This window comes from Aspergillus thermomutatus (genome assembly GCF_002237265.1).
Source record: "Aspergillus thermomutatus strain HMR AF 39 chromosome Unknown NODE_5, whole genome shotgun sequence".
NCBI lineage: Eukaryota > Fungi > Ascomycota > Eurotiomycetes > Eurotiales > Aspergillaceae > Aspergillus > Aspergillus thermomutatus.
This window is the reverse complement of record NW_020798053.1, coordinates 84,495-109,518: the sequence shown is the minus strand read 5'-3', so window position 1 is coordinate 109,518 and position 25,024 is coordinate 84,495. Positions and strand designations below refer to the sequence as shown.

The 25,024-nt window shown below is 51.6% G+C and overlaps 9 protein-coding genes across 9 annotated transcripts; 6 read left to right on the top strand and 3 right to left on the bottom strand.

Annotated features, from left to right (window-relative positions):
- Positions 1–269: 269 nt before the first annotated feature.
- CDV56_108393 (uncharacterized protein) lies at positions 270–1,541 on the top strand (the record flags this gene model as incomplete). Its single annotated transcript, XM_026762012.1, has 1 exon — positions 270–1,541. The coding sequence occupies one exon, from the start codon at positions 270–272 to the stop codon at positions 1,539–1,541; it is 1,272 nt and encodes a 423-aa protein (XP_026618677.1).
- A 530-nt stretch (positions 1,542–2,071) lies between these two features.
- On the bottom strand, positions 2,072–3,781 carry CDV56_108336 (galactokinase galE; the record flags this gene model as incomplete). The annotated part of the gene is made up of 3 exons (XM_026761955.1): positions 2,072–2,108; positions 2,186–3,067; positions 3,126–3,781. The coding sequence occupies 3 exons, from the start codon at positions 3,779–3,781 to the stop codon at positions 2,072–2,074; spliced, it is 1,575 nt and encodes a 524-aa protein (XP_026618676.1).
- A 917-nt stretch (positions 3,782–4,698) lies between these two features.
- CDV56_108288 (uncharacterized protein) lies at positions 4,699–5,574 on the top strand (the record flags this gene model as incomplete). The annotated part of the gene is made up of 1 exon (XM_026761907.1): positions 4,699–5,574. The coding sequence occupies one exon, from the start codon at positions 4,699–4,701 to the stop codon at positions 5,572–5,574; it is 876 nt and encodes a 291-aa protein (XP_026618675.1).
- A 1,692-nt stretch (positions 5,575–7,266) lies between these two features.
- ILV2_3 (acetolactate synthase catalytic subunit) lies at positions 7,267–9,564 on the top strand (the record flags this gene model as incomplete). The annotated part of the gene is made up of 4 exons (XM_026761799.1): positions 7,267–7,433; positions 7,505–7,603; positions 7,671–7,738; positions 7,814–9,564. The coding sequence occupies 4 exons, from the start codon at positions 7,267–7,269 to the stop codon at positions 9,562–9,564; spliced, it is 2,085 nt and encodes a 694-aa protein (XP_026618674.1).
- A 922-nt stretch (positions 9,565–10,486) lies between these two features.
- On the top strand, positions 10,487–11,992 carry CDV56_108107 (RING finger domain protein; the record flags this gene model as incomplete). The annotated part of the gene is made up of 1 exon (XM_026761726.1): positions 10,487–11,992. One exon carries the CDS (start codon positions 10,487–10,489, stop codon positions 11,990–11,992), a length of 1,506 nt encoding a protein of 501 aa, XP_026618673.1.
- Positions 11,993–12,451: 459 nt separating this feature from the next.
- On the top strand, positions 12,452–13,153 carry CDV56_108071 (mitochondrial 54S ribosomal protein mL40; the record flags this gene model as incomplete). The annotated part of the gene is made up of 2 exons (XM_026761690.1): positions 12,452–12,698; positions 12,810–13,153. 2 exons carry the CDS (start codon positions 12,452–12,454, stop codon positions 13,151–13,153), a joined length of 591 nt encoding a protein of 196 aa, XP_026618672.1.
- Positions 13,154–13,845: 692 nt separating this feature from the next.
- rho2 (putative Rho GTPase Rho 2) lies at positions 13,846–14,642 on the bottom strand (the record flags this gene model as incomplete). Its single annotated transcript, XM_026761639.1, has 4 exons — positions 13,846–14,133; positions 14,195–14,386; positions 14,455–14,480; positions 14,540–14,642. The coding sequence occupies 4 exons, from the start codon at positions 14,640–14,642 to the stop codon at positions 13,846–13,848; spliced, it is 609 nt and encodes a 202-aa protein (XP_026618671.1).
- A 2,078-nt stretch (positions 14,643–16,720) lies between these two features.
- NST1 (putative stress response protein Nst1) lies at positions 16,721–20,604 on the top strand (the record flags this gene model as incomplete). Its single annotated transcript, XM_026761440.1, has 4 exons — positions 16,721–17,867; positions 17,968–18,197; positions 18,268–19,882; positions 20,138–20,604. 4 exons carry the CDS (start codon positions 16,721–16,723, stop codon positions 20,602–20,604), a joined length of 3,459 nt encoding a protein of 1,152 aa, XP_026618670.1.
- An 826-nt stretch (positions 20,605–21,430) lies between these two features.
- CDV56_107681 (uncharacterized protein) lies at positions 21,431–24,366 on the bottom strand (the record flags this gene model as incomplete). Its single annotated transcript, XM_026761300.1, has 5 exons — positions 21,431–21,748; positions 21,805–22,353; positions 22,406–23,418; positions 23,480–24,117; positions 24,230–24,366. The coding sequence occupies 5 exons, from the start codon at positions 24,364–24,366 to the stop codon at positions 21,431–21,433; spliced, it is 2,655 nt and encodes an 884-aa protein (XP_026618669.1).
- Between the last annotated feature and the right edge of the window lie 658 nt (positions 24,367–25,024).

Below are 25,024 nucleotides of genomic sequence, written 5' to 3'. Positions count from 1 at the left end.
AGCAAGGCACAAGACGAGAAATTGATTCTTCTGCTGCAGTGTGACTGGTTGTGTGCAACAACAGCGCTGATTGGCCGAGGAGGTCCTGCGCGTGTCGCGTCTGCAAAACGGAAATTAAACTGAAGCTCCGACGCGTTGAGAGCAACCCTTGGAGCTTCCATCACGCAGCAAGCTTGTACGCGCTCTTTCTACCAACTGTCTATTGTCTTGCGATGTGAAGTAGCGATATCGAATTAATAGATACTTCGTCTTCGAGATATACCGCCGAAATGCGAACGCGATCAACTGCTCCATCTGAGCAGCCCGAGACTGAACAAAAGAATCTCAAAGCGCCGACTACAGCGCAGACTCCTAGCAAGACATTTATTCTCCCTTCAGCTGCAAGTGATGATGCCAGATTTCTAAAATTGCCCAATCCGCGAACTGGAGAGCCCAATCGCTATTTCTTCTGCCCGAAACTTGGCATATACGAGTTTACCGTCGTAGGGTCTACGCCGCAGTTTCCACGGAGTATACTCTTCACTTCCAAAACGAACACAAAAACTTCCAATAGCGAGGGTGAACGCTTCCAAGCCACGGGGACTATCTCCAAATTCGCCGAACTGTGTGTTGCAACGCCAATTGATGTCATGTTCTTCATGATACCTCTGCTGGCCCCAACCACATCGACCCATGCCAAAAGGCTTTTCCAGCCGCTCGACGATATCATTGATTCGCAGGACTATTTGCCCAGTCATCTACGGCACCTACTCTACAATGAGGATTTCCGCAGTGTCTTGCAATCGCGAGTCGAGGCGGTATGTGACTCGGTCGTGGCAGGGGATGAGAAAATGTTCCGCTTCAACGAGGTCAAACTTCTCCAGGAACTGATCGCTAAAGCGGAGCGCATGGTGGCTCAGGGCCTTCCAGCGAGCTTGGAGGAGCGATTTGTGCATCAAGCACTGGTTACACCCTTGATGTCTGTCAAACGTGAGGAGACCATCATCAAAGGCACGTCGTCATCTTCTGATGACGGCGAAGGAGAGTCCCAAGATAAACAGGAAACACAATCAACAACGACTGCCTCTGTCTCAACACCCTCAGGTGTCTCAACGCCTGCCACAGAACTTTCCGCTGAATCAATTCTGGAATCCGCCACCACGGACAATATGGCCCATCTGCTGAGAATCTCCACCGTCCTCTCCTTCATCAAGGAATCATATATCTCCCCGCCACTTTGCGCTAGACTAGATGAGCTACTTGCTACACCTCAAACACCCGTGGATTTCAAACCACTTCAAGATCATCTTCAGCATATAGCCGAGCTGCGGGCGCAAGCGCTCGCATCTCGATCGCTCGGGGATTTCAGCCGCAAGCGCGGTGCGGACGATGACGAAGCTGCAGAGTCCCGCGCCGAGAAAAAGCGCCGCAAAGAAGAGGAAGAGAAGAAGAAGAAGGCCGGAGAATCCCGCGGTGTGAGAGACCTGAAGAAGGTCAATACTACGGGAATGAAGAAGATGAGTGATTTCTTCACCAAAGCAGCGCCCAAGAAGAAATCTTGAGTTTTTCTCGCTTTATCGCAACGATTGAATAGCTGCTTCAACCGCGACAATGTTCCCAGCAGGTGACGTGACGGAAGGTAGAGCCTCAGTCATCCGCAAAGCCAGAAGAAAGCCATTCCTTGGTACGGACTTCGAGAAGTCTGATAAAGCGCTAGACCAAGCGTGGGTCCTATATTTCAGTCCCAAGGCAAGCTTTTAGGCCTCACAAGCGCAATATTCCAAGCATGATTCGCCCTCATGCTTGCAGTCCACACCCTTCTGTTGGTTGAGGACAATACTGCTACACAACCAGATCCACCCATGCAACGTATCGACCGGTCGCTGTCCGAACGCATGGACTCTGTGCCGAATTGTCAGATATAAGGAATCATACTCAAATCATGCCTAGCTTCAATAGATGTCACAGACACTTATGTATTATATACTCGTGAATCTGGATTTTGATGGGGGCAACCCAATCAACATAGAGATCAATGTGAACATTACAGAATCGCTCAATTCCTTCTTTTCTTTCTTGTGACACATATCTCCTAAATTTTGACATTGGCGATGGCAGCTCCCGTAACCCTGGTGGAAAGCAGTCAGTCAGTCAACGTCCTCGCTTGGAACCGTAAAGACATTATCCAGACAAGGGGTATACATACATGAAGGATCCGTTAGAAGGCTTGCTGATAACCATGGCCTGTGCTAGCTTCTCCTCGCTGATATCCGGGAACTTCTTCAGATAATACTCTTCCTTCAAGGCCTTGGTGACGGCCTCGACCTTAGACTGCGGCAGCATGTGGACCGTGCAACCTCCCCAGCCAGCGCCGGTAAGTCGACTTCCCCAGGTCCCGGCGCGCCGGGCGATGGCACAGATCTCATCGACTTCCGGGGCACTGCAGTCGTAGTCCGTTCGGCAGGACTCCTGGGACTCGTTCAGCAGCTGGCCCAGGTAGTGGATGCGCCTCTCGTCCAGGGTGTGGGCCTTGGCCAGGCAGGCCTTGAAGTCGAGCACGCGCCGGGCTTCCTTGAAGCAGTGCAGGGCACGCTGGCGGAGCAGGAAGCGCTCCGCCTGGACCGGGAATGCGGAAAGGAACTTGGCCTCGAGCTCAGGGACTGTGATGCCGAGGAGCTTAGCGATCTCTTCCCGGGTGTATCCCTGCTCCTGGGTCAGGAGCTCCATAGTGGACTGGATCACGGAGTCGATCTGGTATTCTAGTGGATCCCCGAGGCGGCCCTCCTTGCGCATGAATTCCTCGTGGAAGTTGCGCAGACTGTATCCCAGCGAGCTGTTGTCCTTGGCCAAGGTGATGCCGTGCTGCGTGGCCAGTACCACAGCGGCGAGAGTGCATTCGGCCACGCGCAGGTTGTAGTGACGGGGTGCCGTCTCGGCCTTGTTTGATGTGACGAAGCTCTGGGCCATGAGGAAAGTGATTTCTTCATCCGCCTTGGGAATGGGGACATGCTGAACGGCAAAATTAGGGTAGAACTGGGTATAGAGAAGATATCCGCGACGTGAGAAGATGGAAGCCGCTTGGTCCATTCTACAGCATGACGCTAGTTAGATCACAATACGACATGTCACCGCGGTTCATGACTTACCCTCCCGAGTAGACACCAACGGCTCTCTCCGAAACAACAGCCAGGTCGAGCAAGTCCTGCTTCGAAACATTGTGGTTGTTGGCCTTCATAACGGCCAACGCACTTGCGCAGACGAAGGCCGCGCTGCTGGAGATACCACCGCCTGGAGGCACATTACCATCCACCAAGACCTCGAAGCTCGCTGGCGTAAACGAGCCATCAGCCTTCTGCTTGCGCAGGAACTTCAACGCGCCCACCAGACCAGCCTTGAAGTAGTTCACCCATTCATGCTTCTTGGGGTCAATCTCGATATCGGTATCCCGAGGCACGGTGAATTCGCGAGAGGGGAACTTTTCGGGTGAAACATTGGAGATCTTGACAAATGATTCCGAGCCAGCGGGAGGAACCACCTTGACAGCGATAATCACGTCGACGCTTACAGCTGTTGGGAGGACGTCGTACAGGTTGTAGTCGATGTGCTCTCCAATGATGTTGACACGGCCAGGGCTGCGTGCTACGAAATCTGGGCGATGGCCGTATAATTTGTTGAACTGAGAAACCAATCCATTGAATCGTAACTGGTGCTCGGAGGCAGCAGAGGTAGCAGAGGCATCGTCTGTAGCGTAGACCTCAGCTATGGAGTCTGTTTGAGGCACGAGTTCCTGGGGGGTTGCCATGGCGGGGTAGCTGAGTGCAAGATCAGGGGAAAGACGTCAGAGGTGGTGTTCGGGGAAAAGAAGAAAAGCAAGATGGAAGTTGAAGAGAGCAGAGAAAGAAAAATATGTGTACCTCTCTACCTGACACACAAAATTATTGCTTGAGTGCCTGGGTGGGAAAACTACCATCCTAATCTATGTCATAGGGGGGAAATGTGGGGAGGGGCAGAGACCACAAAATAATCGCGGGACATTTTGACACGGCGATGCCTCAAGAATAATGCCTTGGAGGTGGATGCTACTAGGAGGGCGGGGATGCCGGAAATGATCGGCAGCAACTGCAAGGCCAGCAGGCCCAGGTCCCGTGCCTCCCACTGGGTGAAATTCGTTGTCGTGTGGAACTTGAGCTTCAAGAAAGTGGACGCATCTCGGTTAAATTCAACCCGGAGATTATCCCGTTCCTACCCTAGCATGCGGCTTAGGAGGAGATCGGCGCAAACAACATCAAGCCCTAGAGGGGTACTCCGTAGTCCGTACTACTACTACTACTACTACTACTACTACTACTACTACTACTACTACCACCTACTACTACCTACTACTACTCACAGTGAATACCTCTCTAATGCCTTGGATGCTAGCCTACTAGGGCGGGGATGCCAGAAATGACGGGCAGTAAGGCCAGCATCAGTGCCCCGGATGTCACGTGGCTCCCACTGGGTGACCTTGGGCTTCAAGAAACTGGACGCATCTCAAGTTGAAATCAGTCTGGAGATTATCCCATTCCTCCTCCGTACTTTTGTCTACTCACTACTCCGTTTCGCTTACTTCTCCGTCTCCTCGGGACTTCTTCAGCCTTTTTTAGACCCTAGCATGCAGCTTAGGAGGGAGAGATCGGCGCAAAAACATCAAGCTCTACTCCGTACCTCTACTAGACTATGGAGCACGACATATTTGAAGCACTGCCCGCTGGATATGAAACTCGGACATTCACCCAGATGAAAAAGCTAAAGCAAGACGCACTCCATGTCCTGAATACTCTAATACAGAACGGAGACCAGGGCAACCAGTTCCTTGTTGTCCGTGGCCTGACCAAGCCAGCTATTGAGAGACTTGATAATGACAAATCCAGTCTTGAAGTCACCTACCGGTTTCAATGGGACGGCTCTGTTGGAATAATCAAGATCCAACCTTCTGCTGCACCTGAGTTTACTACCATGAACGTTGTTACCGTTATCACTGACCAGCTATCAGCCATGGGAACTCCTATGACCGATGGAGCCTGGGGTGGTACCACCACCTACAAACCCCAGCCTGCAGCAGGAAAACAGGCGGACCAGATTTTCGTCCCAGGCTCCCGTCGGCCACGTCATGCGAGCATCCGAGGATGGCCTACTCTGGTCATCGAAACCGGAGTCAGTGAATCGTATACCAAGCTTCAGGCTGATGCGAAGTGGTGGTTCGCGAACTCCTTAGGTGATGTCCGCATCGTCATTGTGATAGTTATAGGACGAGCCTATGTCAAATTTGAAAAGTGGCAGCTCGTTCCGCAGAATGCCCCAAGGCCAGTCACACGAGCGTACATCAACCAGCTGAGGGCGAACCCGGCGCAGCACTCCCCAACCGTCACGCAAGCTCCTCCTAACCGATACGCCTACTCCGCGCACGAAGTGATAGTGACAGAGACTACTGTCACTGATGATCCCATGATTCTTCCTTTTGAGGCCCTGTACGAACGGCCCCCTGGTCCCACTGAAAGGGATTTTATAATCACCTCGCAGATGTTTAGGGAAATTGTGGACCCTGTTTTTTAAACAAGACAGATTAGTAATGAAGAGAATGACATGTTGTAAATTCCTGATTTTCACATTTGTTGTTTAGTTGAACCAAATCTCTTGTAATTGCCTCCAATAAGCTTGTACCCATCAAGGCTTAAGATGATTTTCAAGCTTCCCTCGTAGAGCGAATAGAACTCTGGATCAACGACATCGAAGCCATTATTCGGCTTGGCGTTAGAGGCATTGGCAAGCTTGTACATGGCAAGAAAAGGTGACCACGATGTGGAAGAGGCTCTTCTCTCTGTTCACTTCTGCCCCTATTTGGACCCAAGTCAGACCATGCGCTTGCTCATTCTCTATGACCATGAAGGTACTTCAGGCTATAAGAGCCGGAAAGAGCCCTATAAATATATTGGCCCCGATACTCAATACTACTGAGGAGCGATCAATCAACCTGCGAAATTATCGATGACAGCTGATATGCGGGGCTCGAAGAAGGTATTCGGTAGCTACGCCGAGTAGCTCAACCTAGTCAGACATTGATCCACTTTGGGTGAATGACCAGGCCGCACCGGTGCTATGTTAAACTATTATGGCCTGGCCTGATATTGGACTGCATGTCTAATATCCTGAAGTTGTAACCCTTGAGTAAGAAACGAGCTTCGCGTCGGTGAGTAGCATTGGCCAATACATTCTCATGCTCGAGACGCAGACCCGAACTTCAGTTATTAACGGTCGAGTACCTAGGATGTACATTTGTGGCTTTCAATGGATTGAAGCAGTGGTGGATATGGATATACCTTCATGCAACCAAAAGGCTTCTCCTGATGCCATGAATCCGCGAGGAACACCCAGGCAGGCATCTACCCCGCTGATGCAGCGGTTCTGCACAATTCCGTCTTGAGGAGCATATTCGCAGCTCATCAGTTGTCGTGGCATTTTGAACACTTCTCGGAACATGGCTTTTGCCGTTACAATCATTACAAGCTCAAGAATGACCAAGGGCCATAGACGTCGAGTGACACTCAATGTCAATAGGGCTACAGCTTTCGACATATTCGACGCAGAAGGCCACATATCCTCGAGCTCACGATGCTGAACCACCAGCATGCCCTTCGAAAGTGCTAATTCTATGTATTGCCAACGGTAAGCCGCACACAGAAAGACAGAAATTCAATTGATCAATGCGGTGACTCTCGTTCCTCCAGGTTATGGTTGGTGTGCAAAGAATTTCCAAAGCTAAGCTGGCTGTACCAGCGATATATTGCGTGCGTCTGTCAATTGTCTTCCGTAATTCGGCCTGTATGGCCAGGGATAAGTGTACATGTTCCCAGGTGATATGTAGACAAGCATCAAGCTGCGTATGAGCAAGAGTCAAAGTACTCCGTACTTGTACTCCGTCTCCGTACATACTCCGCATTATGAGTAAACGACATGGACCCGAGGATGCTGCCAATCAGGTGATGTACAAACGAACGGATGGACGCCGAACATCGGAGTCGCTGTCCAATAATGGCCTCGAGGTGATTGGTCTTAGACTGTGCTAGGCCGTTGTCGGTTAGCTGGTCCAGACGCTCTCCCCGAAGTCTGACTCTTCACTCGGCCTCTTTTGGGCGTCTTTTTCCCTTGTGGAATTTCCGGTCCAGCAATTCCATCTCCTCTCCTCTCTCCTCTCTCCAAACCCTCCATTCCTCTCTTATTTTGGCCTGGCAGTCATCCGCCATCAAGATGATGCCTCTAAGACCATCAAAAAGCGCTCTGCGCTCCTTCCACTACCAGAAGTACATTGCTGCCGGTAGAAGACCTTTCACCTCTTCGTCCGTGGCCGGTACTGTTTCGCCCCACCGCTTTTCTGCTCAAAAGCGCAACCAGAGCACTGCAACAGCTCCGGCTTCGTGAGTTTTCTCTCTGGAATAAGACTCCCAGAAAGTTCTTGCCGACAGATATTGACATCTCAATGCTTTAGAAATTCAAGATCTATCCCTAGCCCCGCCTTCAACCAGGAGCCACATCGCAATGAAGTCTCACCTCTGCAAAATCGACAGCTACCCGAGCTGGACGACTCGTATGTCAATTCACAGGCGTCACCTCAATTGATTGTTCAGAAAACGTCTAATTATCTCGATGATCAGGTTTGTCGGTCTTAGTGGTGGACAGATCTTCCACGAGATGATGCTCCGACTTGGTGTTAAGCACATCTGTGAGTCATCCCTCGCATACCATCTTCTTGTCAAGTCCCCATCCACAGGACGGTATAACTGAACTCGCGAACTAGTCGGCTACCCCGGTGGTGCTATCCTCCCCGTGTTCGATGCCATCTACAACTCTAAGCACTTTGACTTCGTTCTCCCTCGCCATGAACAAGGTGCCGGACATATGGCCGAAGGTTATGCACGTGCTTCTGGAAAGCCCGGTGTTGTCCTTGTTACTTCCGGACCAGGAGCCACCAACGTTATTACACCTATGCAGGACGCCCTTTCTGACGGTACCCCAATGGTTGTTTTCTGTGGTCAGGTTCCCACTAGCTCGATCGGTACCGATTCTTTCCAGGAGGCCGATGTCATCGGTATCTCGAGAGCCTGCACCAAATGGAATGTCATGGTCAAGTCTGTTGCCGAGCTCCCTCGTCGGATCCAGGAGGCCTTCGAGATTGCAACCAGCGGTCGCCCGGGACCCGTTTTGGTCGATCTTCCCAAGGACATCACCGCTGGTATCCTTCGGAAGCCCATTCCCATGAACAGCACCATTCCTTCCCTCCCCAGTGCTGCTACCATGGCTGCTCGTGAGCTCAGCATGAAGCAGCTCGAGAACAGCATTGATCGTGTCGCCCGCCTGGTTAACGTTGCCCAGAAGCCCGTCCTGTATGTAGGCCAGGGTCTTCTCGCTCACCCAGATGGTCCTAAAGTGCTGAAGGAATTGGCGGACAAGGCCTGTATTCCTGTCACTACCACTCTGCAGGGTCTCGGAGGCTTTGATGAGCTTGATCCCAAGGCTCTTCACATGCTGGGAATGCACGGATCTGCCTACGCCAACATGGCTATGCAGGAAGCTGATTTGATTATTGCCGTCGGTGCCCGTTTTGACGATCGTGTGACTGGTAACCTCTTCAAGTTCGCTCCCCAGGCCAAGTTGGCTGCTTCCGAGAACCGTGGTGGTATCGTTCACTTCGAAATCATGCCCAAGAACATCAACAAGGTTGTTCAAGCCAACGAGGCTGTGGAGGGCGACTGTGCCGAGAACATTCGCCTCCTGCTTCCCCATGTCAAGCCGGTCCCCGAAAGACCAGAATGGTTTGCTCAGATCAACGATTGGAAAGCCCGCTTCCCCTTCTCTCTTTACGAGAAGCAGACCCCGGAGGGCCCCATCAAGCCTCAGGCTTTGATTGAGAAACTCAGCGATCTCACCGCCCCCATCAAAGACCGCACCATCATTACTACTGGTGTCGGTCAGCATCAGATGTGGGCCGCCCAGCACTTCCGTTGGCGCCATCCCCGTACCATGATTACCTCTGGTGGTCTCGGGACTATGGGATACGGTCTTCCCGCTGCTATCGGCGCCAAGGTCGCACGCCCCGATTGCCTTGTCATTGATATCGATGGTGACGCTTCGTTCAACATGACCCTCACCGAACTTACCACGGCTGCTCAGTTCAACATCGGTGTCAAGGTTCTCCTGTTGAACAACGAAGAGCAGGGCATGGTGACACAGTGGCAGAACCTGTTTTACGAGGACCGGTACTCACATACCCACCAGAAGAACCCTGACTTTGTGCCCATGGCTCGGTCTATGGGTGTCGCCGCTGAGCGATGCACTAAGCCTTCTGAGGTTGAGGATAAGCTGAAGTGGCTGATCGAAAGTGATGGTCCTGCCCTGCTTGAGGTCTTCACTGACCGCAAGGTGCCCGTGCTCCCCATGGTTCCCGCTGGTAGTGCCCTGCACGAGTTCCTGGTCTACGATGAAGCCAAGGAGAAGGAGAGAAAGGCCCTGCTGAGAAGCAGAACCGCCCCCGAGTACCTTCACAAGTGATCATGCAGACGCTTTCGGCTCTGCAACGTTGCTTACTGATCTTTCATCTTTCTGTTGATATCCATGGCGTTTCTGGCGGGTTCTAAAACGCAACTGGGCGGAGATGTATGCTTGAAAAGACATCCAGCCTCACACATAATCTTCTTCCTGATGAAAGTGGAAAAAGATCGTAAGGCGACTCAAAAGTGACACTCTATTTGGTCCGATTTCTTTGAGCAGCGTTCTCTTGGCATGTCAATTGTAATCTTGGCTCGCGAAAAATCTGCCCCGGTTTCTGTCGGACATTAGCTTGTATATAATGCACATTATCATTACTTCTTTTGAACGTTATTTAGGTTGGAAATCTTTATGTATGTCTTAGGGAAGGATGGGCGAATCGATAATTGAAGTCACGAACTGTCTCCGAAGATTTGTACATCTACTAAATTTACCAGGGGTCCGGAGTATGGCTGGGACAACAGTCTGTGTACTTGTGCCTGGGTACATCCATTGTTATCTCTTTCTCTCACTGAGATTGGCCTGTCGATCCCCATCAAATGATATTAAAGGCACGGGACTCACCATTATGCTACCATATCCGCCATCAGTGAGGTGATCGGGTGCAAGATCAATGCCAAGAGGGCCGAGATACCCTTAGCCTCACGTGACCCTTCCTGACGTCGGTGATTCCTCAGGCCATCACTCTGTTTGCCTCGTCCTTGAAAGCCGCGGTTCGTATCCGAGGAAGCGCTAGATTGATTCCGCCCTCCAGTTGACGACTGAGTGATGATAAAACTATCTCCCCGCTTTCCATCATCAACAGTCCTGTAGTTTGGTTTGTGACTCAGCTTCAACCTCGATTTGCAGGATGTTAGACACGCATCTCATCTTCTAGAATTATACTTTCTCTCAACCGTCTTCTTCACCACGCTCTGTCGCAATCATGGCTTCTGTCCCCGGATATCCCGCCACTACTGGCAGAGCTCGATCATCAGATGCCACATCCACTCGAGATGTGACTATCTCAGGCGCAGACACAAGCAGTTTTACAACTGCCTCACCCACAGAATCCATGGAGGACAACGAGACAGTTCTGCTCAACAAACCACTTGCATCCAGCGAGGATGCGTCAGGCAACAACGACGACACTGCCGCCTCCGCCTCCGCCACCGCCAGCAAATCTCCTGTCCAGAGCTCGACCGCCGCTGAATCCTCGAATGAAGAACCGCGCAAGTGCTGGATCTGTTACACCGACGAGACGGAAGATTCGCCCTTGAACTCCGAATGGCGCTCGCCGTGTCCTTGTGCCCTGACGGCTCATGAGGCTTGCCTCTTGGACTGGCTCGCTGATCTCGAAAACCCTCGATCCCGCAGACGCAACGGTCACGGAGCCAAGATGGTGTGTCCGCAGTGTAAATCCGAAATTGTAGTCTCTCGTCCGCGAAGCTACATCGTCGACGTCGTTCGGATGTTCGAACGGCTCGCCGGACGGCTGGTTCTACCGGGTATGGTGTTTACGCTGGCGGGTACCGTTTGGGCGGGATGCTGTGCACACGGCGTTTATTCGATGTATTTCGTCTTCGGGACCGAGGAAGCGAGACATATTCTGGAAGAGACAGCGGATGGCACATGGAACTCGAGTTTGAATCTAGGGTTGCCACTGATTCCGCTAGTGCTCATCTTCTCACGGACTCGCTATGCCGAGGGTCTTCTACCTGCCATCCCAGTCCTATTCTTCGCGACGCATAATCCGGGCCAAGAACTCGATCTTGACCTTTGGCCACCCAGTGCTGCCATGACGTTCGCTGCGCTTCCCTATGTCAAGAGCTTTTACACCGCAATCTATCAGAGACTATTCGGCAAGCTGGAAAGGAAGTGGATTGCTGAAGTGCAGCCGCGCCAAGCAGATATCAATGAGTTCGATGATAATGCGCCACCTGAGCATCCGGAGGGAAGAAATGATGCTGGGAATGGCCAGATATTGATGGAAATTGATCTGGAGTTTCAGGTCGGAATGGGCAATGATGAAGCCCAGGGTATTCTAGGTCTCCATGCTGGAGAGAACGCTCAGAACAACGGGCAAAACCAAGGTGACGGGCAAAATGGAAATAATCTGGGATTAGGACGGCGAGACGACCTCATACATGAAACAAGCAATCTTGCGGATATCATTCTTGGAGCTCTCGCATTTCCAGCGATATCAGCGTCTATGGGAGGTCTGCTCAAGTATATCCTCCCCAAGTCGTGGACAAGCGCACCGTCAGCCTTGGAGCGCGGACGACCTGGTCTGCTGCAGACGCGGTGGGGACGAAGTGTCATCGGAGGATGCGTCTTTGTGCTGCTGAAGGATGCGTTGGTACTTTACTGCCGCTGGAAGCTTGCACAGACACACAGGAAACGAAAGGTGCTGAACTACGACCGGAAGAAGAAGAAAGTCGTGGATCACTGATTGGCGTTTTCGAAATTTTTAAAACATTGGCACTTCCGCTTTCTGCTCTGTCTACTCTCATGACTACGGATATGACGACGATGCATTTCACCGGCGTTGGTTGGGATTACCCTGAAGGATTTACTCTCATTGCACTCGGATCTTCAACGGATGCCAAGGTTTTTCTAAGATTTAGGAGTTTTAGATTCCCACATGGTAGGCACCTCAATGGCATTTGTTGCAGGCAATATCAAAAACTGCGAATTATGCAATCGATTTAATATAATGGCATAAGCCATAATATAAAGGAGACGTGATCAATCTCGACTGTAGGTTCGGAGTAGATGGTCGGTAGACTTAAATACGGACTAAGCGCGCGGCTAATCAAACTTTCCGCCATCGATTCCCCGAAAACCAAAAGGCCTTCCATCACTTTCACCAGCCCATCTACCTCACGCAATCCAACCCTCACCACGCACAATGCGACCCCTCTTCCCCGTCCTCGCCTCCCTGGCGAACGTCTTCAGAATCCCTCTCTCCCAAACACCCGCGCGACCAGCCATCAGCCGGCTCAGTGACAACCTCTTAACACGAAAACCCACCACTCCCGTCCCGGCACCCGTTCAACCAGCAGCAGCAGCAGCAGTCATCGGAAGCCGGACCTTCTCGACAACAAGCGCACTACTGAAACGCAGCAAAAATGCTCCCCGCGGCGATAAAAGAATCAGTAAGTTCTTGTTCCACCCTCGGAGTTTTTCCTACGAACCAGCACCGACCCCAACAGAGCCGGAACCGAAACCAGAAACGGGGAATTGACGCTGTTGCTAACGGATCACAGCGCTAATCCGCTACTTCCTCTGGCACCCCCTTACTCCCCGACCCCTCCGCTTCTCTCGAACCCGCTACCTCCGGCACTGGACCATCCACCGCGCCTGGCAACTGTACCAAGCGCAGCAGCGCCGCGCGAGACAGCTCGAGCTGCAGCGCCAGTGGCAGGCGATGAACTCCGCGTGCGAGGAGCTCCGTACGGGCGCCGGGGATGGAGGCAAGCTGTTCCGGATCTCGATGAATAAGCGCGGGGTGTATAGGGATATGTTTCCGATTGAGTATGGGCGGATGCAGACCGAAGGCCCGAGTAAGGAGGGGTGGAATCATGAGTGGAAGCGCATGGAGAAGAAATAAGTCATGTTTTTTTTCCGCGTTGGTGGGCGGTCAATGGAGAGCATGGGTTCCCCGGAATTGGTATTTTGTTGAGTCCATTTGTATGTATTGGCATGTACTATACTATAGGTCATTTTGTTCTGAGTGTCTAGGTTCGTGGACATCTGATTCACCGGTATAGACTATTCCTAAGCCAATAACTATATTGTGTGATTTCCGCCCTCGCTGTTGCTCAGGTTGAACACGAGACATGAGCATGGCGTACAGCCGGGATTGACATCAGCATGTTCAGTATGTGTCAAAATGCTAGATATAAGACATGGATGAAGTGCAAAAGACGCTAGACGGCATCAGAAAGGGAATGAATATAGGAAAGTATAAAAAAAAAGGAGGCAAACTGAGGTGCAGTGAGAGTCATAACGAAACAAAGCGCTCCAAAGTCGAGAAGGAAGCATACCAAAGGAGGGGAATCCGGAGTGCATGTGTTCATGTAAAGGAGAGTGTGCCCAGGAAGATGTACCCTAGAGAAGACAACGCAAGAGAGAAATATTAACAGAGAACCTCCCAAACGCCAGTAATGCAAGTTGCGATGATCAATCAATGACCATCAAATGATCCTTCTCTTCCCCTTCTTTTTGAGAGATCCGACAGAATAAAATCTGGATCGATGAGTCCGTGGTAGCTCGAGTCGTATTACCATCGGATGTCAAGTATCATAGCACGATGCAACATGAGCTCTTCCGCTTATCGAATGTAAGAAGGGCGGCTCGTGTAGCGGCTTCGAAAACGTCGTCTACTCCCTCACCTGTCAACGACGAGCATTCGAGGTACTTCCTGGCGCCGATCTGCGTGGCAGTTTCGCTTCCTTCCTTGGATGTGACGAAGCGTAGGGACTTCTTCCGCATTTCTTCAATGGCCAGAGGATCTTCGCGCAAATCTTTCTTCAATCCGACAAGGATGACCGGAACTCCAGGACATCGCTCGTTTGCTTCCTCAATCCACTGCAGAAGAACCGGTGAGTTGACTAGTAACGAAATTTGGCGGATTCTAACATGAACCGACCTTGTGCTTTACGTTTTCCAAGGAATCTGGCGTATCCACGGCAAATCCTATTAGAATAACGTGCGCCTTGGAATATGCGAGTGGTCGCAGTCTTTCATAATCTTCTTGACCTGCAGTATCCCACAAGGCCAGCTGAACAGATCGACCATCAACCCTGCAATCCGTAACATAGTTTTCGAATACTGTGGGAACCTGGTGATACTGTCAGAAGCTATATTCTGGTCGAAAGGGAAGCGCAGTGAGGATGCGTGAGTACTAACATAGTGCTGGGAACGGAACAGATTAGCTGCCACGGTTCACAAACCAGTATCAATTTTTGAGATAACATCCAGATGAGGCACTTACAGTTGGAAAATAGCCAAGCGTAAATACACTCAGTAAACTGGTCTTCCCGCAAGCACCATCCCCAATAATGACCAGCTTTCTGCATTGAATATGAAATCAGCATATTGTGTCATTGAGCGAATGTCAATTCGAAATCAAATCTTGCTTCCTCCGAATCAGGACAAGGATGGTGCGACTAACGAGGCCGGAAACCGCCTGGATTGACCTGGACGTGGACCTTGACAGAGATCCACCCCGACAACCAGAAGGGGCCTTGTACATACCTCCGCATCACATTGTCATTCTGTTGTTGAGCCATTGTTTCTCACGAATGACTGAGAGACACGGCTCCCCTTGAAGATGAGAGCGTGGAAGAAATTCGAGCGAAGGTATTCAAGATGGGGAAACGACAAGGGGAGGGCGTTGTTCACTGTTCAGCCCCGGCTGATATCGAAACTTAGCGGAATCAGGCAACCGTAAGATCTGACCGTAATGCGGAATGACTGGACGGCTTGCGACCAAACGAATGGAAGGAGGGCGTGAAATTGCTTCTTTCGATATGAATAATATCCCCTCCCCCTAGGTTGCTGAGTGACAGGGAGGATGATGACGAGTTTGAGGATTAGTCGTTCTGGAAGGCGGTCGACGTGAGGCTGATGGACTTTTAAGTCAATTGGTGATCGACCAACACGGGGGGGAAGTGGGAGGAGTTTACCACTTTCTCTTCTGGTGGAGGGATTACTGTTTTGGTAATACCAGGTTGGTATCAAATGTACCGATGGTATAGTACAGTACAGATGTTAGGCCTATTCCACAACTGACCTATGAAAATAGGGAGACAAGATGAGCCTGATAACAATAAGAACAGACATTGAAAGTCAAGAGAAGAGAAGGAAGAAACGCTTTTAAATTATACAAAGGTGGCCCGCCAAAAGCCTCGCTGATTCATGAAGTGCTAATCAAAGCAAAGGATGGGATCGACCCGTAGGTGGCACAGCTGAAGAGACCCCATATCTTCCCACAAATAATGGCCTCATTAAAGAATTGTCTCAAACGGCTTACACTAGGTGATAGCATCCCCCATTTGATTGATGACTGTTGTTATAAATGGATGCATGTGGAGAGAGAGCTGAGACGGGAGAAGTGGGTGATATGCGCATAGACTTCAGAGCTAGTACCTCTAGATATAGGGCCTAGAGCAAAGAAGGGACTGGCCTCAACCACTGTGGACAATAATACAGTATCTACCTATCTTAGCAACAATGAACAATCACTGATGAATTTGACAGACAAGGAGATTGTTCCAGAAGGATTCCCAAGACTTTCCTTGCTTTATAATGCTTAGTACGCTATATGACACTTAGATTACAAGGCCTTGCTTCTAGCCTGTCTGCCATGGACAGGTAAGGTAGCTCTTGGCTACCTTACGGGATATCTAAGGTAGGTAGGTACCTAGGTAGGTACCTAGTAAGGTAGGGGTTGAAATTTACATACTGTACAGAGTAAAACAGATGGAAAGAGCCATTGTAACGGATACCTCAGGCACAGAACTTCATGCCCAAATCCTCAGGCCACCATCTCGCTTGCAGCGGCTATCCACTTGCGGCCAGCGGCACGCCAGCCATCCAAACGGCGTCAAGATCCACCATCCAAAGCCCATCAATCATCCATCTCCATTCTCCAGTGGCAGCCAGCCTTTCAAACCCATCCCGCTTTGGCTGCGCTTGTTCGTTCGCCAACTCCCATCTAGATCCTAATAATCAGCGAGATCCTCTCCCTTTCACCCCGGAGCGACCTCCAATATAATATTCTTCAGTCGCCCACCTTGGACATTGCCCGCCTCCCCTGCGTGCGGCCAAAGGGTTCTCTTCCACCCCTCTTCCGCCCTCAATATTCCCCATTTTGTCCGCCCAGGATCTTCCCTCTCTTTATCCTAACTCTCCACCTCTCACTCGCAAGTATCTCACCCTTGTTGGGGACTCCTGACATCGGATATCCTCTTCTTTCACCTTCCTTGATCGCAATTTACTCCGCTTACTGCTCGCCGGTGAGCTCTTTTTCTGCTCGTCTGTACCCTACCCTTTCTGATCTTGCTCTAGTAAGGTTGTTGGCTTTGGAAGTGGAAGTATCAAGGACATCTAGGGTTTTCGACCCTTTCCACCTCTCGACGACCTTGTTTACCCTCCGGGAGCAGATATCTTCATGGCTCCTGCGCTGCATACACAACATTCTCCAAACTCCACAATGCCGAACAGTTCGTCAACAATAGTTCATGCAGCGCCCACCATGAATGGTGACGTTCACGCGCCGACAGAACATCGCCTTCCCTCTCCGTCAGACACAGTCTCCACACCAGTGAACCGGAAGAAGCAGAAACGCAGACAAAAACAGGCAGCTCGCCTGGCCGTCGAACGTCAGCTAGCAAACGGACATGTATCGACAGATGCCGCTACTCAAAACGGTTCCAGCCACGCTAATCCAGAAAGTTATCATTCCGACGATGCTGACGCTGACGATGCCGACCAAGAACAGCCCACGAACGGTGACGCATATCATAAGGATGGTCAGGATTCGGTGGACGCACATCTTGATTCACAAGATCCCCAAGGGAGCAACGGCACGGAGAGCTCTCAAAAATCGACAGGCCGCAAATCGAAGAAGAAGAAAGGGAAAAAAGGGCGTAATGATTCTCACGCGCCAGGAGACGAAACCTCGACTCCCTTGTCCACCCCGTCCGTTTCCATGTCACACCCTCTTCCGCCGCCTCTCCCGCCACATCTCGCTTCTCGCAGCATTTTGAAGCCTGCCAAGAATCGCAGTATTTGGAATACATCGACTCAGGAAGAACGTGAGAATATTAAGACGTTCTGGCTCGAGCTGGGAGAAGAGGAGCGTCGGCAGCTTGTCAAAGTGGAAAAGGATGCCGTTCTGAAAAAGATGAAGGAGCAACAACGACATTCGTGCAGTTGTACGGTATGTGGGCGAAAGCGAACCGCTATCGAGGAGGAGCTCGAGGTTCTCTACGATGCCTACTATGAAGAGCTTGAACAGTACGCCAATCACAATCAAGGATCGTTTGACAAAGGTTCCCCGATGGTACCGCCTCCACGGTTGTACCAGCCTCCACTACGGTCTCCCGGTCAACATACCCGAACGCAAGGCCAATTCCATCCTTCACGAGGTCGCATTCAGGAATTGACAGAAGATGATGATGATCTGGAGGAGGACTACGATGAGGAGGAGGAGGATGATGAGCCTTACAGTGATGAAGAACTTGACGAAGAAGACGAGGAAACTCGTGCAGCTCGCGCAGATTTCTTTGCCTTCGGCAATAGCTTAACTGTGAAAGGTAAGGCTGATGTGCCGCCAGCTTTCGAATATTCCAACGAATCCTGTACTGATTTCTTGCTTTTCCCCCTCGCTCTCCGGGATAGATGGTATTCTTACAGTTGCAGACGATTTACTGAAGAATGATGGGAAACACTTCATCGACATGATGGAGCAGTTGGCCGAACGTCGAATGCAACGCGAGGAAGATACCCAGTACGGCATAGCTGCTGCGCACGAATCCCTTCATAGCGGTCACAATCATGGTCCATTCGACGACGAAGATTACGACGACGAGGAAGACGAGGACTATGATAGTCAAGAGGAAGAGGATTACGAGGAAGATGAAATGGTCTGCCCTGGAGTTGTTCCCCCCCTCGTATTCGGCCGCTAGTCTAGTTCACTACTAACGTCTACTCCAGGATGCCATGACTGAAGAACAACGCATGGAAGAAGGCCGACGGATGTTTCAAATATTTGCGGCCCGAATGTTCGAGCAACGCGTCCTGACGGCATACCGGGAAAAGGTCGCCGAGCAACGGCAACAGAAATTGATCGAAGAGCTCCTGGAGGAGGAGACTCGGAACGAACAACGAAATGCTAAGAAAGCTCGGGAAGCACAGAAGCGGAAGGACAAAAAGAGACTTCAGAAACAGGCCAAGGAAGAGGAACGCGCGCGCCGGGAAGCGGAGAAGGCCGCAGAGGAAGCAGCTGCCAAAGCGGAACAGGAGAAGAAGCTTGAGGAACAGCGAAAGAAACGGGAGGAGCAGCGGAAGAAAAAAGAAGCGGAACGCAAGGCCCAAGAGGAGGAGCGTGCGCGCAAGGAGGCCGAAAAGCTTCGACGTCAGCGTTCGGAACGAGAGCGACAGGCCGAAGCGGAGCGGAAGCAGCGCGAGGAGAAGAAACGACGCGAAGAGGCCCGGCGCAAAGAAAAAGAAGAGCGCGAATTGCAGGAAAAGAAGGCAAAGGAGGAGCGGGACCGCAAGGCTCAGGAGGAACAAGCCAGGAAAGATACAGCAAAGGGCGGAGAGGAAGCCAAGGATCATGAGAAGCGTGATGACCAAGCCAAACGGTTGTCGCAGCAGGGACCTGTCCATATTCCGTCGAATTTGCATCATCCTCAGGGCTTTTCCCCGGCTGTCGCTCATTCGCCGCACGTCCAGTCCGCGACACCTGTCGTACCTAAAGCTCCTACTCCTGCCAGACCCCGTCAGCCATCCCAACAAGACTCTCATTCCTCCTCGCCACACTCCCAACCCCCTAGCACCGACCCATCGCAGGCCTCACTATCTCCCCGTTCGATGCCCGTGTCTCAGTCATCGGGAGTTGCCAGTGTGAATTTGAAACAAGGCCACGGACTGCATGCAATGCTTCATCAACCTCAGCCTTCTGCGCCATTGTCTCCCCTAGGCAGGTCCATTCCTCCTGGATTCTCGAGCGTCAATGGAATACCACCTAACCCCCCGGGCTTGTCGGGAATGGTCGCGCGACCACCCGTTGGTCATGATCTGCCCAGTTATCCGCCGCATTCGGGACCTTTCATCAGTCAGTTCCGTGGCTACCCAGCACCAAACGGAATTCCCGCACCCCCAGGTATTAACGGAGCACGTCCAATGCCGCCTGGGCGCGGATTCCCGCTTGAGCCGGGACATGGGTTTGCGTTCCATGGCCAGCAGCAGATTCCTGGAGCTTTCTCCACGCAGCAGGGCGGATTGCCACACCGCCATTCCAGGCAACCCTCCGGCTCATTTGAGAGGTCACCTCTGGAGAGTCACACACAGCCTATGCCAATTTCTCGACCTAGCCCTATCAAACGACCCTCGAGCACTCAACAGGACCAGCAGAAGGGGACCACACAACGAGATGTGGATGATTTGAGCGCCCATCTAGGCAGCAGTGCTCTCCTTGATGACACTGATGTTCCTTTGTCCTCGAATCTGTCGCAGTCACTACCCGGTGCTACAGCACCCGGGTCTTTTCCAGGACCGGCGCGGGCCAGTTTCGGTGGACCATCGCTGTTTCCGGATCCTCTCAGTGGTAAGTTCTGCTGCTATAAGGCCACAATATCTTTTGAAACTGTGTAGTGTGACAGGGCGCCCTAACAAATCGAGTAGCATCGAAACACGCCAATTTCTCGGTTAGTCCTGTAGTAAGTGGTGGCACATGGGGTGCACAGATCCCTTTCGGAACGTCTGCTTTTCCCAGTGCTCAGACTTGGGGAACCGGACATGGTCAGTTGCTCTGCGAAATCCTGTGCCCTTCCATGGAAGCGAATACTGACGTGGGTCATAGCGAGCGGTTGGTCTAACAACGCATTCGGATCCGGAGGTCACCACCGTGCTCACACATCCCGACCTGTTGCTATTCGGCTGTTGGTCATCCAGGCCTGTAAACAGCTCAATACTATGAGTCCCTTCAAGGGTGCCGACGGCTATCATGACGTGAACCTCGTTCTTCACCAGGTTGAGCAGCTGAGGCCACAAAACGAGCCCTCGATCTCCTTGAAAGAGATGCTAGACATTTGCGATACGGAAGGCAACACACAGAATGGTGGTGGTACCTTCTCGACCAAAAAGGACGAGACGGGGGAGTTTGTCAAATTCGAGCCGGACAACAACAGTGCCACCTCAGGTCACAGGGGCAGCATCGTTCCTGGGGAGATTGGCAGCCCAGTTCCGAGCAGTAGTCTGCCAGCGTTTGGCGGCATTGGTACACCATCAGTGCTGCGCCAGTATTCTTCTCCACCAATGGGTTTCTAATGGCGTTTGGGTCCAGCATCTACGGGGCGGTAAATGGGGTTCATGTTTGTTTTCCACTTTCATCATCATCATCATCATTATCGGACTTCTGCGCTCTGGACGATTAACTGACTAAATGCCTTTCTTCCTTTCCTTTTCCTTTTCCTCTACTCACTGATCATACGCCATTATCATCTTCATTCTCATGACCACTTTCCGCGTCTGTCAAGCGTCATGTCATGTCTCACGTCTTCACTCTGTTCGGGTCTTGGACCTTTGTCTCTCTCATACTCCTCTTGTTTGTCCGAGTCGATTTTCTTTTATCTTCCTCTTCGTCCACGGGCGTTTTATGTTATGTATGTCCTATTGTCCTATTGCGCATGATGCGGCGATTCCCATGGAGCACACATATCCTCCGTGCCAAAACAATTGCATGGTCGGCTTCGATCGATAAGTCATTATTTCCTATCTTAACTATAGCTGTAGTTGCCCACAGTGTGTAACCGCCAGGTAAACGTACAGTGGACTCTGATAGGGCTCGACGGTCTACCGCGACAATTCATTCAATCGCCTAGCACAAGATAAAAAGGAAAGGCTAGGCCATGTCAAAACGACGCTGTACCTATATTGACAGAACAGAACAGAACAAACCAGCCAGGGGGAAATGTTACACTACACACACCGTCGCGGGATTCATTCACATTCACATTCAGTACAAGCTTCGACTGATCAAAGCTGCCAGGAAACGGCGAAACGGATACAGAAGAGAAACAGATAACCACGCTTTCACGATTCATACATGATATAATCATTCCGGTGCCAAAATCACGAAGGTGCCCGGGACAATTCACTGTCTCGGGTCCGTGACTACGCCCTCGTAGTCTCTGGAGCGGATATACTCCAGCGTACGCTGGAAGTGGCGCTTGGGACCCTCCAGGCTGGGATTCGGCTCATCCTCGTTGCTTTGCAGGTTGGAGTGAATGAGCTCGATGAGGCCGTTGAGGTACTTGGTTGTGACGGTTTCGTTCTGCTGGTCGAAGTAGTAGACGTAGCGGTTGAGGATCTCGACGAAAAGCTCAACGGAGACGGCGGTGTCCATGCAGGCGTCTGCGACGCGGAGGGCGCGCTGGAGGCATTCAAGGACGCGTTTGCCGTCACGGTAGAGCTGAGTGACTAGATTAGTTGCGATGAAGATGGAAAGGGGAGAGGGAGTGGACGTACGTTCTTGGGGTCCTCTTCGCCTCGTTGGGGGTTCTCGACTACCCACCACAGGTGACTTGCAAGGTACACTGCACGGCACTGGTCGGGTTTCTTGAGCAGTTTGCTTCCATGCAGCGCGGCCTTGGTGATCAGGGTGTCGTAATTCTCCTTGGAGAAACCCCGGGTGCCGTGGAGCGCTCCTGCGATGATGCATACAGCCTGGAACTGGGCGCGCGAGTCACTGATGGAGTCCTCGTAAATGGTGAATGCTTGAGCAAAGAACTCGTAGCTGAATTCTTCGAATCCTGTCTGGTCGGCCACTTCGCCGCACATCACAAACAGGCGTAGTGCCAGGTCAGCGCACCCAGGATTGGCGCGTTGATAGAGGTTGTTTACACACTGGTGCATGAACCTATAAAGTGCGGAGGACTGTGACTGCCAGTTGTCGTCGTAATGTTCACGAGACTTGAGTTTACGCGCCAGTCGAATGGATGCAGTAATAATGGCCGGTGTTGTGTATCGGATGCGTTCGTTGCCGTCGGCATACGCTTTGCGGGTGGCTTGAAGGAGCTATGAACAGTCAGCGGTGGAACCGATCTCAATCTAGCACTGAGAAACGTACCTTTAGTTGAACGTCATTTTCCGGCGCTTGTATCAGATGTACCAACCGAGCGAGCCATCCTTGCTCTTCAACGGTCTCGTCCGTTTCTCCGCCTCGTCGCTGGGAACCAGGATAGCCGACAGCCTGCTGCAAGCCTTCTTTGATCAGGACTCTCAATGCCCCCAGGACGCGGTCGAGATTCTCTGTTGTCGTGATCAGGGTTCGGTTCTTGAGCAGACTCCGGGCGATTTCGCCCGCCACAGATCGTCGTGTGGGATAGGATTGAGAAGTCAGGAGCGGGAGATAATTGGGCAATGCCAACGCTGTGAAGATCGAGACGTAAGAGCGAAGAGGAGCGAGGAGAAGATGAAGGAGATTTTGCTGGGTCGGCGCCGCGTGCAGATCCGCATGATCAGCGTATTCAGCTGTCTCACGCGTAGCGAATTCGAGGATCTGGTCCACGTACTCCAGCTTGTCAGGGTAGGTATTCAGCGCCAGGTTGACAAGAGACACTAATAATGCCATGGTATCTTGAATTGGCAAACCCCGGGTCTTGATCAGATTGACCACCTGGTCATAGAAAATGGCGTATAGCTTGACATCCGCCGGGACGCCAGGCTTGGCATCGCTCTCGCCGTTTGCATTCGATATCTGCTCGCCTTTAGGGGGCTCTGCTTCTGGTTCGATTGTGTCTTTCGAGGGTTCCTTCGACGGCTCGGGTGACGGCTGTTCAACGCCGTTCTCCTGAGCTGTGGCTGTGGGAGCCTCTTGGGTCGCTGCCGCCTCGTCCTTCTTGGTTTCCTCCGCGATCTTCAGATTTTCGAGGAACTTCGTGAGGGCTTCCTCTTCATTCTGCTTTCGTGTTTCCGGATCGGCGGTGGATTCTGTCTCCCGAGCCGCGTAGGCCGATAGACGATCCATGAGTCCGATCACGATCTTCTTCAGGTCAACGTGCGGGTTGAGACGGGAAATAGCCGAGAGCAAGAGATCGAGCGTATGGAGATGGAATTCATCGGGGAAGACCTTGGTGATCACTAGAGCGACTTAGCATGAGCTCACTGCCCAAGAGACACAGCACCAGCATAGATTTCCTACCTTCCAGCAAGTACTCCTGCGCAAGGACATCGCGGCACTGGACAACCTGCTCCAGCAGCGCTTGCAAGATCCCCGACTTGTAGCGCTCGAGATCGACCAATTGGCTAAGCCGGACAATGTTGCTGCCCACCAGCAGTTCCAGCTCGCGGCGCTCCTGCATCCTCTTTTCCCTTTCCCGCGAGGGACCTTGGTGCTGCAGCCGCACCCACAGCTTGTTCATCTCCACGAAATTGGTCAAAACGAAGTTGATCGAGTCCTGCAGGTTGCCTTCGGGCCCGTCCCCGGAGCCCATGGGTAGATGATCCCTCGCCTGTCCGGACAGGTAGTATCGCAGGAACAGCCCGCGGATGGGATGCTGCACTCCTCGACTCATCTCCATCATATCCTTCATGATCTCCTTGACCGGGGCATCCTCCACCGACATGTACACCGTGCCGACCGTGATCATCAGGTAGAGCCGCGGGATGATGTTGCCTGCATACTGGACCAACTCATACAGATCAGCTAGATGGTTGACGGGATGGTTCTCTTTCAGGTAAACGGAGAGATGGCGCAGCGCATCGAAAACCGCCATGTACAATTCGTAGTATTGCTTGGGGCCCAAGCTGGGCGTTCGTAGTTCGGAAACCAACGTCGACCTGGAGCAATTGACGATCGCCGTTAGCTTGATCTGTACGCTCTACCATTGCAGAATTATGCCATGTCGCTCTAGGACTCCGCTTCATATCTGGGGAGCCTCTATCGACTCACCCGCATTTGAGCGCATCCATCAGTTTCCCAGGAGTCTCCAAGCATTTTCGCATCATATGCGACTGCTGTCGGACCACTCCCAGGGCCTCCTCGAGGAGGCGACTTTGGTCCTCAGGAGGGGATACTGGACTGGCCATGACGGAATTGACTGGTTAGACTCGAAAGGTGTATGAGGGGACTGTCTCCGTGGCTGGATGCAGGCGGTAAACACCTGGCCGAGGAAGAGGACGAGGGGGTGCGGAGGAGGAGCCTCAATGACGGTAGCGGGGATAAAGTACTTGTATAGATGTTTATAAAAAGTCCGATGAGTTAGTCAGTCCATTTAAAGAGAAGAGACCACCGCAGAATGACTGGCCCCGTGAAAGTGTTTGTGAATGGAGAAGATCAAGAGGCTATTGCGGGTCGCACGAGCTTCTTTCCGCCTCAGGCTGCCAACGCTGACTGAGGATGGCTAGGCAGAGCTATTCTGAGATGTTTGGCTGAATCCACCAGACATCAACTGAATATATTTACAGATGTTGATAGTTCAATGATTGCTTGAGAAATCTTCAAGTACTTTTTAATCTCAACCCAATACTTTGGAAAATCGATGCGAGATATAAAACGCTCTTCCCCATCTGCAGTTGATCCACTGCAGGTACTGACGTATTGCCCAGTGACTCGTTCTCCAAGTACTTGCACAACATAACCGAAATGTGGTTGATATTCTCCTATGTTGATCACATTCTATCTATTGACGCTATCTATGTAACAAATCCAATCTCACAAATACCTATTTATGCAGAAACCAAATGA